At 40.0% G+C, this 14,942-nt stretch overlaps 1 protein-coding gene across 36 annotated transcripts in view; it reads left to right on the top strand.

The window, feature by feature from the left end:
* Nucleotides 1-14,942, top strand: part of CLASP2 (cytoplasmic linker associated protein 2) — a 265,493-nt gene that overhangs the window by 168,542 nt on the left and 82,009 nt on the right. For 21 of the 36 annotated variants that reach the window (XM_084618655.1, XM_084618668.1, XM_084618665.1 and 18 more), the window contains 2 exons: nt 11,551-11,721; nt 12,780-12,887. In XM_084618655.1, the coding sequence (XP_084474781.1) occupies nt 11,551-11,721; nt 12,780-12,887 (279 nt within the window). Of the gene's footprint in view, nt 1-5,940; nt 5,968-11,550; nt 11,722-12,779; nt 12,888-14,942 lie in introns of all 36 variants that reach the window. The other 15 variants (XM_084618633.1, XM_084618644.1, XM_084618666.1 and 12 more) reach the window with 2 other exon arrangements.

The raw sequence follows: 14,942 nt of genomic DNA on the forward strand, positions 1-14,942 counted from the left end.
GGGACCGTATTCTATTCAATTTACTTCCAAATACCCGAGAAGAAAGGCGGACAGAGACTAATTCTAGACCTCCAGCTTTTCAGTCACTTCATTCGCAAGCCCAAGTTTTGTATGGCCACACTAGCAGCAATCATCCCATCTCTGGAAAAAGGCACGTGGGCTCTCAGTATGCAAGACACTCTCACATAGACATCCATCCAGCCCAGAGATGATTCCTGATGTTCACGGTCTGTTCTATTTCCAAAACAGGGTTCTCCCTTTCATGCTAACTACTGCTTCCAGCATTGTCGTCAAGGTTTTTGCAGTCATGGTGGCCTACATCAGACGTCATGGAGTCCTGGTAGTCCCATATTTCAACAACTGGCTCCTGGCTGCTCAGTCCAGATGCAAAGCCTAAGTTTGAACCTCCATGTTGTTCAGCCTTCTTTCGTCCCTTGGGGTCAGTCTCAATGTTGAAAAATCAATCTTGGACCCCACACAATCCCCAGATTTTATAGAGGTCCCATCAACTCAGCCATAGCACAGGCCTACCTATCAAAGGGTAGGTTCCATACACTGAGAGAACTCATAACTTGCATCGCTAACAATCCTTATGTCCCTGCCAGGACTCGTTTGTCTCTCCTTGGCCACATGGCTTCTTGTACATATGTCACCGCCTTCACTCAACTCCACCTTCGCTGCCTCCAGATTTGGCTTCAGACTGTTTACTCGCCCAGCCATGACGCCATGGACCTCGTGCTGACAGTTCCTCCAGGATACTCTCAGCCCTCCAGTGGTGGATGGAACCACATCGTGTCTGCATAGCTGTTCCCCTCCTTCCCAGACAAGATGATCATCACCAATGCATCCCTCATAGACTGGGGAGCACACACCCAGGCTGTAAGAAAAGCCTTTCTCCCTTTTATCTGTTCCCATCATGTTCTTATCACGTCGGACAACACTGCCACTGTTTTCCACATCAACAAACGGAGGCAAAGGTTAGCTGTTCTACGTGTAGAAGCAGTCAACCTCTGGAATTGGTGCATCACCCTCTTGTCTGTAGACTCTTTTCCAGGGAGACACAACATGATTGCGGACTTGATTATCAGGCAGTTTGCAATCGACCACAAGTGGGAACGCCACATCTGCATAACTCACTACATCTTCAACCAATGAGGGATGCTGACCAGAGACCTCTTCACCTCTCACATAAACAGCAAATGCAACATGTATTGCTCTGGGGAGGTCTCAGTCACCATTCTCAGTGCAATGCTCTCATACTGTCCTGGTCAGACCAAAATAACTGTTCCTCACCTCCTCTATTGCTCCTACCACAAGTGTTCCACAAGATCAGACAAGACAGAGCAACAGTCATTCTGATAGCCCCCTGCTGACCCAGGCAATTCTAGTTTCCCAACCACCCATCCATCAATTCCCATCCCCACCGTCCCTGATCTGCTGATGCACTACAACAGCTAGATAGACATCCCAATCCATAGGTGCTCCACCTCACAGCGTTTTATTTGATTGGGCATCTTCTCTAGAACCGGCCTGTTCCGCAGACGTGCAAAACATCCTCTCCAGCAGCAGGAAAGAATGCAGTAGACACTGTTACTGGGCCAAGCAGAAATGTTTTGCCTGCTGGGCCTAGCAAAAGGAACTTCCCCCAGAATTGGTGGAGATCCCCCTCCTCCTGGATTACCTCCTGTCCTTGAAGGCATCGGATCTCACCCTCATCTCTCTAGAAGTCCACCTAGCTGCGATTAGCACCTTCCACTCTCCTCCCTCCCCCAATGGAAGGGCACTCCGTCATTACACACCCATTAGCTGTTAGTTTCTGGAAGGGCCTCATCAGAACCTTCCCGTCCATCAAACCCTTCGCTCCCCAGTGGGATCTTAACCTAGTTCTATTTGTACAACAAAACCACCCTTTGAACCGTTGGCATCGTGTTCTGTGGTCCTCCTTTCAATGAAAGTCGCCTTTCTTGTTGCTATCACTTTTGCGAAAAGGGTCAGTGAACTTGGGTCCACGATTGTGGAACCCCCTTTCATGATTTTCCATAAAGATGGAGTCTCCCTGCATCCCAAATTTCTACCAATGGTCATCTCCCAGTTTCGCATTAATCCATTCACTTACCTGTTTTCTTCCCGAAGCCACACACATCTGCAGAGGAAGGATGATTCTACTCCCTAGACATCCAATGGGTCTTGGCCTTCTACCTACAGAGGACAAGCCTCATCAGGAAGTCCCCCAGACTGTTGGTGGCAGTAGCAGAAAAACTCAAGGTCAGGACTTGACAGCAGATTCCTCCTTCAGCACAGCAATCCTCTGCTCAACAGTTCTATCTTCATCCTTGCATCCTCCTCCGATTTAGGTCCTCCTTATTATTCACCCTCAGTTGAATACAATAGGGACCATCACTCAAAGAAGAGGAGGAAGTTATTTACTTGTAACTGGCGGTTCTTTGAGATGTGTGGTCCCTATCTGTATTCCACTTTCCACCCTCCTTCCCCTCTGCTATGTATCTGTTGGATTCGTGGTGGAGAAGGAATTGGAGCTGCTGTAGATCCACCTTACCCTTTTATCACCTTGGATGAAACTATGAGGTGAACCAAGGCACATGCGCAGACCAACGGATACTACTTCCAAAGTCTTCGGCTCCAGACACATGGTGCACATGCAAAACCCTCAGTGGAGTACAGATAGAGAACACACATCTCGAAGCCCGTCCAGTTACAGGTAAGTAACCATCTCTTTTTGGAATCTCAGCGTCTGTTGTAGTTAAATTATTGTCTGACTCCCCATTGTCTTACACCCCCCCCTTAATTTCCCACAATTGTAAACATTTAAAATTGATAAAAAATAAAAAATGCTTGAAACCCATATTTATGCACAACTATGAAAACATAATTTGATAAAATAATGCTTAAAAATAAACAATATTATCCATGAAAATTATTTAAAAAATCAGATTCTGCCACACCTAAATATATGTGGTCATTAAATGGGCGGGGGGTCTTTTTACATTATCAGTTTTGATTTAAAAAATGTTATCCCATTCCACTCCATATGCATTTTTGTACTAAACATTTTTTTAAATTAACAATTTGGGGCCTGATTTTCAAACATGCACCTGCACTTATATATGGCTAATTACTATGCAGTAATCAGGACAGCAAAAACAAATACTGGTCAGGTGTCAGTAGTCAGTATGTAAACTTTTTGTGAGTAAAGTTGGCAAGCTTGTTATGAAAATGGTGAGACGTACGACATCCCCCCATATACTTTTAACCACTTCTCAGAGTAGAATGATGCTTTAAAATGCACAGAAAGTGTAGTAACTTTGAAAGGTCATTAGTCCATAACATACCCTTCTTTAGATAGTTATGGAATAGACTAAATTAAAAGCGAACAAATTCATTTGATTATCAAATCTTCCTTACTATAAGTTTGCATTAATTTTTCAGTAACAATTTCCTGAAGGCCTTTTTATTTTCAAAGGGATGCTGGTCAAACTTGGCCCAGAATTTGCAGATTCTGTGAAAACAAGCTTTTACAAAATCTAAAGACCAACAGACATATGCATTATACTTCTAATAAATTCCCATAATAGAGCTTTATTAATTAAGAAATTTTGATGGGAAATTACTCAAAATAAATGGCAAAAAAGGGTTATGCCTAAATCATTGATGGATATTCAGTTTCTACAGAGGTGGTCACTGTTAAGAGGTTTGTATTCTAATTCAGTTTTAGATAATTAATTCTTCACGTTCAATAAAATGTAAACTTAAGCATTTAAATTGTATTTTACTGGTGATAGTGGTGGTATGCAAAAGAACTCACTTTCTGTCTGGATCAGAGCCTGAAGGGATGAGTTGGGTAGAACTCCCTGATGTTCTACTGAAATAATTGGATGGTTTTACATATGGTGGTATAGAAAAGTAAATCCCCCCCCCGACTGGCAGCCGTCCTTCCACTCGGAGCTTAATCCTTCAGCAGAGCTCATTGTTTACAAATCTCAGGAGTGTGACAAATAAGAATTCCTAGACAATGTAAAAGAGGACTAGTAAAGCAAATAAACATAAGAACATAACTTAAGAACGGCCATACTGGGTCAGACCAAAGGTCCATCCAGCCCAATATCCTGTCTTTTGACAGTGGCCAATGCCAGGTGCCCCAGAGGGAATAAACAGAACAGCTCATCATCAAATGATCCATTCCCATTGTTGCCCATTCTTCACTTCTGGCAAACAGAGGCTAGGGACGCCATCCCTGCCCATCCTGGCTAATAGCCATTGATGGACCTATCCTCCATGAATTTCTCGTTCTTTTTTGAACCCTGTTATAGTCTTGGCCGTCACAACATCCTCTGGCAAAGAGTTCCACAAGTTGACTGTACTTTGTGTGAAGAAATACTTCCTTTTGTTTGTTTTAAACCTGCTGCCTATTCATTTAATTTGGTGACCCCTAATTCTTGTGTTATGAGAAGGAGTAAATAATTCTTTCTTATTTGCTTTGTTCACACCAGTCATGATTTTATAGACCTCTATCATATCCCCCCTGCTTTGTCGTCGTCTTTTCCAAGCTGAAAAATCCCAGACTTATTAATCTCTCCTCATATGAAAGCCGTTACAGACCCCTAATAATTTTTGTTGTCCTTTTCTGAACCTTTTCCAATTCCAATATAAATAAAAGTTCACAGGAGAGGGGCAACTGAAGCACAAGTGTGCCTGATGTTTTGTGGCATAATTTTTCTAAAATTCTAATTTAAATGAGAATTATTGACATGAAACTGTGAGTGAAAAGTTCCAGACTAGTCAGACCATTTTATAATGGGTTACATATTAGACTTAGATTCCCACCTTTTACAAACAATTGTAGTACAGCATTCCCCTTCTGTTGTCTTAGACCAAGTGTCCATATTTTAAAAATAGGTCATTTTAAAACAATACATTGTCTCATCTGGCGGGATAAGTTTTTTTGAAACCAAAACCATTGTGCAAATTTAGGGGTAGAGATGTACTTCAAGTTTCAAGGATATGGGTTTAAAGGCTACGATATTTGACTCATACTTGCACTCGCAAGGTTGGGTAGTTTTGGGGGGGAGGGGAATACATAATTGTAACTAGGGATTTTGGAGGAACTTTCCTCCTACTCCCACCCTCAGAGTTATTTGTAAATAGACAGTCGTATTAAATACACGTATACAGATCTGTACTGCGGTTAAGTCATGAATAGAAAAGTGGCTACTCTTGTTTTCAGTTTGGTTCCGGCTAATTTATGAGGGTTTGCATAGTGTTACTATGTTTATCTCTATTAGAGAAAAAGAATAAATTTTCTGATTTGAAAAATTGCTTTTAACCCTCAGACGGATTATCATAAAGGAAATAATAGAAAGTTAGAATGACAACATTTAGTTAAGTTTAAACTTTTTGACTTATTTTATAATTATCTGAAAGTGTCTTGTCAGATTACAAATGTGTACCTGTGCTTCCCCTTTTGGAGCACCCCACTCCCAGCCAAATTTTCCATCACTGTTTTTGTCTTGAATAAGAAAATATTTGTGGCCTTTCATGAAAATTGCTTTCTTCAGTTTTTAAATCTTTATTTTTTTTTGCGGTCTAATAATACTTGAAAATATTCTGAAAGTTGAGTTCATATTTAATTGAAAATAATGTAATTCTTTAGTATTATGCAGTTAGAAAGATGGAAACTTGTAATTTGCTTTTGCAGCTTTGCTTCATCTGATTTATACACAAGCATCTGAACCTAATTCTTTAGTTATGGAAGCTACTAAAATGCCTTGCTTTTTGCATAACACTTTTGTGGCTTTTTTCTCCTGTGTGAACTGACTAAAGCTTTCTTGTTTCCATTTGCCATCCATTTTTAATCTGCTCTGCTCCCTCCCTTTTCATGGATTATAAACCTTTACCCTAATCCTGCCTTTTACACTTGTTCAGGATCACAGTCTGCTAACCCCATTGGTGGTAAGACTCAAAATTTGTGTGTGCATTGTTGTTTGATCATTTGTCTACATATCCTTAACATAGAACCCTATTCAGCAGAAATTCCAGCTCACTTTCCATGGTCCTACGACTACTTAATTTAATGTAATTCTTAGAAGGAAAAAACATTTCTTCTTTGTAACTGTGGAGTATCATCTTTGTAACTTTTTTCTTCCACTATCAAAATAGCACTGATTGCTTAAATCTGCAACTGCTCATGCTACTGTGTGTAAGGTGGACAGTTCTGAAGATACCAGACTTCCCTGAACATGTTAGGAGAGTCCAGTGTACCACACAGTAGTGGTCAAGCAGATGTAACAAACATCTATACACAGCAGAGTGATGTATATAACTTTATATTGATCGAGCACATTTTTTGCATTTAGCGAAGGGGAAGGGTAAAGGATTATCAGGTTTTGCAAGCTACTTCAGGGAATCTGCTGGAAATTCTCTAGTACAGAAGACCGTTATTCTGTATTCTGCCAGGTCTTTCTGAATCAATTGGGATGGTCTGAATGATATGCAGAGGCTCTGCATGAGCTCTTAATTCTCACAAAACTACACAAAGCTGGTAGAAATGTCGTCTGTTCATCTCAGTAACAGAAGCTAGAAATATCATCTGTTCATCTCAGTAACAGAAGCTAGGTTCGTGACTTCGTGCTGCACAATATTGCATGTCTCATTTTTGCTGAATAGGCCCATAGATAGAAAAGGGCATTTTGCTAAATAATCATTTCAAGTCTCAATTCAACCAACAAATCATATAGTTTATGCATGGTGCATTGTTTTCAGTCCCCTCCCCCCGCCACACACATTTTTTCAGTCATTTCTTGCTATCAAGCTTTAATCATCTTGTGGTCCTAAAATATGCCTGTGGACTTTTTATTGTTATAGCATCTTTGCTCTTTGGTTGACACTGGTAGTCCTTGTAATGTAAGAGTACTATGAAACGTACTTAAGCTAATAGACATCTTATAGCGTTCCTATGCTTACACTGTTTTCTTCTTTTAAACAGGGCTAGAAAAATTATTATAGGCTTCATTTCACTAAGCTAATTTTGGTTAAAAATAGCTTTGCTTTTTAATTAAGATTTTTAGGTGAAATTGTTTTTATTCTGCATTTGGCAACAATGACATATAATTAAACTGATTATTGCTATAAAATACAGTTTTAATTAGAGTATCAGTAAGGGATATGAATGGACCATTTGTTAGGTATTAAAATGTAAGTTCCCCACAGCTGAAACTTCGAAGGATGAAGATAGTCTAGGTAAAAGTGACCAATTTCTTCCAGTGGATGCAATATGTTAAAATCAAAGATCAAATTTCTAATAAATGTATAATTTTTATGAATAACGTTTGCTAAGACACTTCAACAAAGAATTTTAACATCTTGATCAGGTGTGTTTTTTCATAATGTGTTCCAAAGGTTGAAAATCCTAGTTTTAAAAAAGCTTTCTAAATTGAATTTTTAGAATAACTTCCATGGAAGTCAGTGGGATTCTTTCCATTGTCTACAGTCAGTGTTAGATGATTGGGCTCCAAGAGAGTAGGATTTGAAGAAATACCAGGGCCTACTTCATCTTTTACATGTTTAAAAAATACAATAGTTATTTGTTGTGTTGTGAAAACCAAGGTGATCAGTCCAGGGATGTTACAGAACAAAATTATCTATTTGGTTTAACTGTTGGTAGTTCAGAAAACAGCAATATGTGACCAACCATCCCATATAATTTTAAAAATGAACACACAGTTGTTGTTCTACTATATGATCCCTCTGGGTGCCCCACCATAGGATGGGCATATGCCTGTGCACTCTCAGTCAAAGACTGTGAAGCGTCCATGGGCATGCGCAGAGAGATGCCTCGTGCTTTAAACAGGGAACGTAAGGAGTTGCAAGCCTGCCACCACAAAGTTCCTTTTCAGCCACTTGTGACTCAAAAGAGTCTGCTGTATTCAGCTTCCTACCTTCACTTCGTGAATTCTTTACTTTGTTTATTTGTTTCAGTAATTCCTTTTAGTTATCTATTTTCATTGTTACCTTTATTGTGCATAGCAACTGTTGCGTTGATTGGGGGCAGGAGAACTTCTTCCCCTCTTCTTCCATCTTCTGTTTTGTGTTGGAGCACAATTTGTTATGCCCCAAACCCCAGGGGTTGAGACTTGCCACAAGCCCTTTCCCCATATTGATGGACACTTGAGCTGCCTGCGGTGTTTGGGGGGACTCTCACAAGTCACAACCCTTCTAAATGCAAGGTTTGTCTGGATTTCAAAGGCAGATCCAAGAGGACAGGAAGACTAGACTAGGACTAGACTTAAGCTCCTGTTAGTAGGACTTGCCCTAGCTCTGGAGGTGTATGCTTCTCCCCCTCCAAGTCCCAGTACCTTAGCTTCTATGTTGCAGACTGCCTCAGTCACAGTTGCTTTACAGCCCTGGACAATAAAAAAAGTGTACAGGAGGAGCAAGAGTCTCAGGCTGAGGAGATCTCACCTCCATCTCCAAAGTCCTCTTCATCTCCAAATGAGGTGCTGTTGCCACCACTGCCCTCCTATGCTGATGATTTTGGCTTTCCTGGATCTCATGAAAAGGCTAGTGGATTCACTTCAAATCCCACTAGAGGAAGTCTAAGAATTGGTGAACAGAGGTCCAGGCAGCAATGTCCAGTCCATTAAACACTATTCCCATCTTTGGGACTCCGCATCAACCACAAAAAATACACACTATCTGCAGTATAGAGAGGAGACTTTATAGGAGTTACTCTGGACTTCACAACAGCAAGATCCTACCTACTGAGGAGAGATTCTTCACCCTATCCAACCAAATCTCAACATTGCAGTGTAGCCTGCAAACAACAGTGAGAATTTGTCTGTAGGTCTTAGGCCACATGTCAGCCCCCAGGCATGTGACACCCCATGTGAGGATGCACCTCAGGTTGCTTCTATACATGGATAAGGACAGCATATATTCCAGACTGACATAGCCTTTCCTAAAGTATCACAATGTCTTAGAAGGTGTTGGACTGTCTTACATGATGGAGGGTCTGTATTGGAACCCCATTCTTTGTATCCAGCACCTTTGAAGACCCTCACAATATATGTATCTTTGGGATGGGAGCTCATCTACAGGGAGACTTAGCACAGAAATCAGTGCTCCAAATCAGTGTTCTGGAGTTAAAAACAGATCGATATGCTTGCCAACACTTCTCTCTCACCATACAAAGTCACTCAGTCATGCTGGAGTAATGCTGGACAAAGGGGCACCGATGTATTATGTCAATTGCCAGGGCAGAGCGAGACCCCAGTCCTTATGTGCATAGTCATTAAGGCTGGAATCTGGTCTCTCTCTCATCAGATAGAAATATCGGCAGCCTGTTTACCAGGTCTGCACAATACAATCGCAGACTCCTTGAGCAGCCACTTCTGGCAAGATCATGAATGGAAACTCAAGGACTCTGTCTTCCACAGGATCTGCCAGACCTGAGGTATACCGGTCGGTAGACCTCTTTGCTACCCTGAACAAAATGAAATGTTTCCTGTTCTACTCCAATGGAAGTTACAGCCATGACTCTCTGGGGAGTTATGATAACAACATGGCCTTGTTCCCTTCTTCGTGCTTCCTACCTATATCATTAATCCTCAAGACTCTTCTCAAGGAGTGAGAGCTAGCTTCGTATTATCTGCTTGGCTGAGACAGGTGTGGTACTCAAACCTCATCCACCTCTTGGAGGTAACATTGCTCAGATTTCCTATTACAAAAGACCTATTGACAGAGGTCTTCATCCATCCCATCCCCTTCTCCCTGAATCTGAAAACCTGGCTGCTCAGTGACTCTCAAGTATGGAATTGACCTTTTTGGATAGAGTTTAGTCAGTTTTCTTATCTAGTAGAAAGCCTAATACTCATAAAACTTGCTTGCAAAGGTGCAAGCACTTCCAATCATTGTGCTCCCTCATATCTTCTAAAGCCTAGAAAGTTCTGCTTTCTAAAATGCTGGGCTACCTATTTGAATTAAAAACATAGGGTTTCTCAATGAGCTCTATCAGAGTACATCTGTCATCATCACAGCCTTCCACTCATCTATTCAGGGCTTCTCAGTCTTTGGCCCACCCTACAGAAACCAGATTTCTTCAAGGCATATACAGCTTGTTTCTGCCCATTCGACACCAGGCTCCCAAGTGGGATTTCAACCTGATTTTGAGTGCCCTAAAAAAATCCCCCTTCAAACCAATGGCAGCCTGCTCTCTCACCCCAAAATTTTGTACCTAATTGCCTTCACCTCAGGAAGGTGAATGGGTGAGTGGGAAGATCTCCTGGTGGACCCACCATATACCACCTTCTACAAAGACAAGATTATATTACATCCCCATCCTTGCTTCCTCCCAGACGTTATATTCCTCCCTTGGAATATGACATTAACCAGGAAATTCGCCTACCAGTTTTCTGCTCAAACCTTGTGCCTCCAGAGAAGAATCAAGCCTTTGTCTGCTGAATGTCAGGAGGGCCCTTTCTTTCTATCTAAACCATTCCGGGTATCTCCCAGACTATTTGTATCAATTGCAGATAGGATGAAGGGTCAACCGATTTCCACACAGACTGTCTAAGTGGGTTTTGAATGCATCCTGACCTGCTCTGAAAATGCTGGTGTTCACAGAGTAACAGCACATTCCATTAGTGCTCAGTCCAGATCTGTAACTCCACTGAAGGATGTTGCCAGAGCAGAAATCTGCAGGACTGCTATTTGGTCTTCTGTACATGGCTTTACCAAACACTACTTCATCTTATCTGCTTCCCGAGATAACTCATTCAGTAATGCAGTTTTTTTGTATGTCCTGGACCTACCTCTTCACTGAGCTTCTGCTTGGGTGTCTCCTACAATGGAGCACCCATAGGGACATATTCTCGAAGAAGGAAAGGTTACTTCCTTACAGTAACTTGAGTTCTTTGGGATGTTTTGTCCTTAAATGTGCTCCACCTCTGGTCTTCCTTCCCCTCTGCTGTGGAATTCAGCTTCGCTTTCAAGGTAACTGAGTGGTGGCAGGCTGACGTCTCCCTAAATGCACTTGTTCAGAGCAGGAGGAAACTCTGTAGAGGCGGGGTTCACAGACACTACTTTGCAGTCTCCAATCGAGAGTGCATGGACTTGCATATGTCCTAGGGTGGAGCACCCATAGGGACAAAACTTCTTGAACTCAAATTGCTGTAAGGTAGGTAACCTCTCAATCTTCGGATTCAGGAATATTGGATGCTTTTGAAAATACTAGTGAAAAGAATAATTTTTTTTTTTTTTTTTTGGTGTGCGGTTACAATTGCTTGCTATGGTGCTCATATAGTCCTAAATACCGTGATAAAGTTTTCAGACTTGCACAGATATTTTTATCTATACCTTGTGAGAGGTGTTTTATTTTTAAGACTAGATGTAGATCTTACAGATTTTCTCAAATTTTACATTTTATCTTGTAAGTTCTTCCAAACTGTTTTTTCGAACCATTTCAAACATGTTGTTTTTCTGTCTTTTTATCCTTGTTATTTATCTGAAGTTATTTATTTTTACTTATTTTGCCTTCAGCTGGTAGTCGATCTGGATCTCCTGGAAGAGTTTTGACTACAACTGCACTTTCAACTATGAACACAGGGGTTCAGAGAGTGTTAGTCAATCCAGCAACAGCACAAAAACGGAGCAAGATCCCACGAAGCCAAGGATGCAGTAGAGAAGCAAGTCCTTCTAGATTGTCAGTAGGTAAGAACGATCAAGTAACATTCTTTACAGATGATGTTACTTTATGCATTTAGTGCCTAGTTACAGATGGTGGGGCTGGAAAACCCATAATTGAAACTCTAAAATCTGACTGGGGACCTGCAGAGCCAACTCCCAAGGGAGGCCTACGATTTGCAACACACTTCATATTTAAGGTGGGACTATGAAGTTTGCTGTTCTCGAAATGCACTGATCTATGCCTCCATGCTTACTCTTAAACTCCTCCCAAAAAGAGGAAGGAGCAAGTGAATCGGGCCCCTATAAATATTCAGCATTGTTGGGAACCCTCAAAATCTTTATGGCAGCCTGGAAACACTGAAAACTGGGAAGAAGACATCAAGACAGTTAGCATCCTTGAAATACTTGTTTTATATTGTGTGTGTGGTGTAAAAATGAATGTATTATGCTTAATATTTCCCCCAAGTACAGCCTCATGGTATAACTCAATTATCTATACTCTCTTGAAATATGTCAATAAATAAAACTGAGGTTACTGCTATCCGTAACCTGATTTTCTGTAGTGTTTTTATTTAATTTTACCTTACCTTTACCTTAAACTGAATTATTTTCCCCTTTTTAAATAGATTGTTGTACTGTACTTTAGTGTAGCAAAAGCAATATTTATTTCCACATTAAAAAAGAAAGATTAGCTGGAACTAAACTGAGTAAGTTCTGAATGAACTACTGTTTGTATGCTCTTCACAGGCTGTACTGATCAATGTTTCAACTATAATCTGAAAAAAGTTACCATTCTTTTAAAGCATTTTTCAATTTTCTTTAGAGAGATTCCAAATTCATGTTAGTTTATGTTGTGGAGAAGATACTTTCATCTGAACTGGCTTCATTTAGTGCAATTTGTCAAATTCATAGAATGTCAGAAGATAATACTGTAATGCTACATGAATAGAGGCAACGTCTGTTCTTAGAAATACATAATTGATCTGATTTATTGCACAAACAAAATTACATTAAAACTACAACTTTTCTTGTGTCTTCTCCCTTTCTGTGCTGCTGTTTCTCTGTACACTGAATCATACTAGCACGAGGCAGCCGCATTCCTCGACCTAGTGTGAGTCAGGGGTGCAGTCGGGAGGCCAGCCGTGAAAGTAGCAGGGACACAAGCCCTGTCCGCTCTTTTCCACCCCTTGGTAAGTACTTGGAGACTTTGTTGTGCCTATTTATGCCTTTCATTATCTGCATCTAATGAACCCATGCCTTCTTCGTTTAGCTTATAGTAGGTAACCATTATTTTCCCTTCCTTTGGACTCATTTGCCATTTACTTTGCTAGAGTATCAATCAACACGTGAATGAAATGCACATTAAAAAAGTAAATGTCACACTGGTGTTAGTCTTATCCTTTACACCAAGAACCCGGGAAGATAACCTCGCCACACAGTTCCTAGATTGAGACTTTAGAAAGAGCAGTTCTGCTCAGAAAAGTGACTGTAAAAATGGCATTGTAAGATTATAGGTTTTTGTCTTGATTTCAATATCAAATGCTTACATATAAATAAAAACCTTACTGTGACTCTGTTTTCTTGTGCTCAAAACCTGGGGTTTTCTTCCTGGTCCCTGGATCAGATAGAGTGGATTGATAACTGGTTTTATATTACAGGAATAATAGGAATTATAGTGCAGTTACTAAACAATTCTGTTGATGGAAAAGAAAAAAATATTGCTATATTGTCACTCTAGTGCTAATAGAAATAAAACAAAAAAATTAAAATTCTATTTTTTGTCACTAAAGTAAGTCGGTATGAATCTCTGTGCAAATTGGTAACAGATCCATTGAGTTAGAAGATGCCAGTTTCATGCAATCATTTTTCAAAACAGACTTTTACTGTAAGAATAGTCTCTACATTTTTTGGAAATAAATGGAAGCAAATAGTAAGGGCTCTTGCCAGAGTGGGTGAACCTAAATCCAGTTTTGAAACCTACCTTCAGCGTCTCAAAAACAGCATAATGCACAATTAACATAGGTCGCTACATGGGGGAGAGGAGGCTGGCAACTTCTTTACATTTCAGATTTGCACAACCACAGATACTTCAGACTTCTTTCCTAGAGCTACTGTAAACAATGACACAGCTTTCACATGTAATACTGCAATTTACTGGCCTGACACTTAAAATATTTGCAAGTGTCAAACTGACATCTCTTTACAAAACCCAAATGGAAGTACAGGAAGCACATAGTTGGCTTTAAAAAAAAAATCAGTAGATTCTAATCATAAATCATTACATCTGGATGAAAGTTGCTATGATTTAGGTAGCAAAATTTTCTTCAAAAGATTATTTTAGTTGGTTTTGGGCTCCTTCTGTAAGGTAGAAAATGTATCACTTGAAGGTTCTATTTGAAATTTACCTACTTTGTATGAATTTATAATAGATTTTTAGTTCCTTTTTAATTTCTTCCCAGTTCAGTATAGTCTATAGCAAAGATACCTTGCTTCCAATTCCTCAGCTCACTCCCAAAATAAGATCTTTACTCTATTTTCAACCTCAAATTGAGGCACCCCAGTATGTTCCTTATTAGCATCTGAAAGTCTGATCCTTATTTTGGGCTGTTAAGGCAATTTGCTCCTGTCAGCTGTATTTTTACTGGCAAAGAGTTGGGTAAATAAATGGAAGCTGTCTCAGTATCTGATGCTAATTTAACCAGATGCTATTTAATCAGGAAACCTAATGAATGGCAAGTTATATAGGATCCACTAGTCAACTCTTCATTAAAATGCAACTGATAGGTTCTGTGGTGCATTACATATATGTTTTCAAAAAGCAGAGTGTTTTCAGATACTTCTGTGCTGCTTTTGCTACTCCGCAGCTTGAATTTGAACAGTTTAATTGCTTGCATGTTGTATATAATTGACATGTTATGCCAAGCCAAATACTCCATATTTTTAAGACATCGTTATTAAAATAACTCCATAATGTTGTTAGACATTGGGTTACTGGGAGAGCTGTTACTTGAAATGTTATTTCTGTTGTTGTTAATGAAGTTTTTAACCTCTGTGTTCAGATGCCAAATACCACGAGTAGGTTGTATCTATTGCTTGTATCAAGAATGTAGAATAACCTCTATGGAAATCAAGATTTAGTAAAAATGTCTGTTCCTGAAATAAATATCACAGGACTTCTTACCTTTCTATTTCCTGATTTTTGTTTTCAAATTTCCCTAGTGATTAGTTAAGCCAGTTTGTCTTCT

The sequence above is a fragment of the Lepidochelys olivacea genome (assembly GCF_965140295.1).
Source record: "Lepidochelys olivacea isolate rLepOli2 genome assembly, chromosome: 2".
NCBI lineage: Eukaryota > Metazoa > Chordata > Testudines > Cheloniidae > Lepidochelys > Lepidochelys olivacea.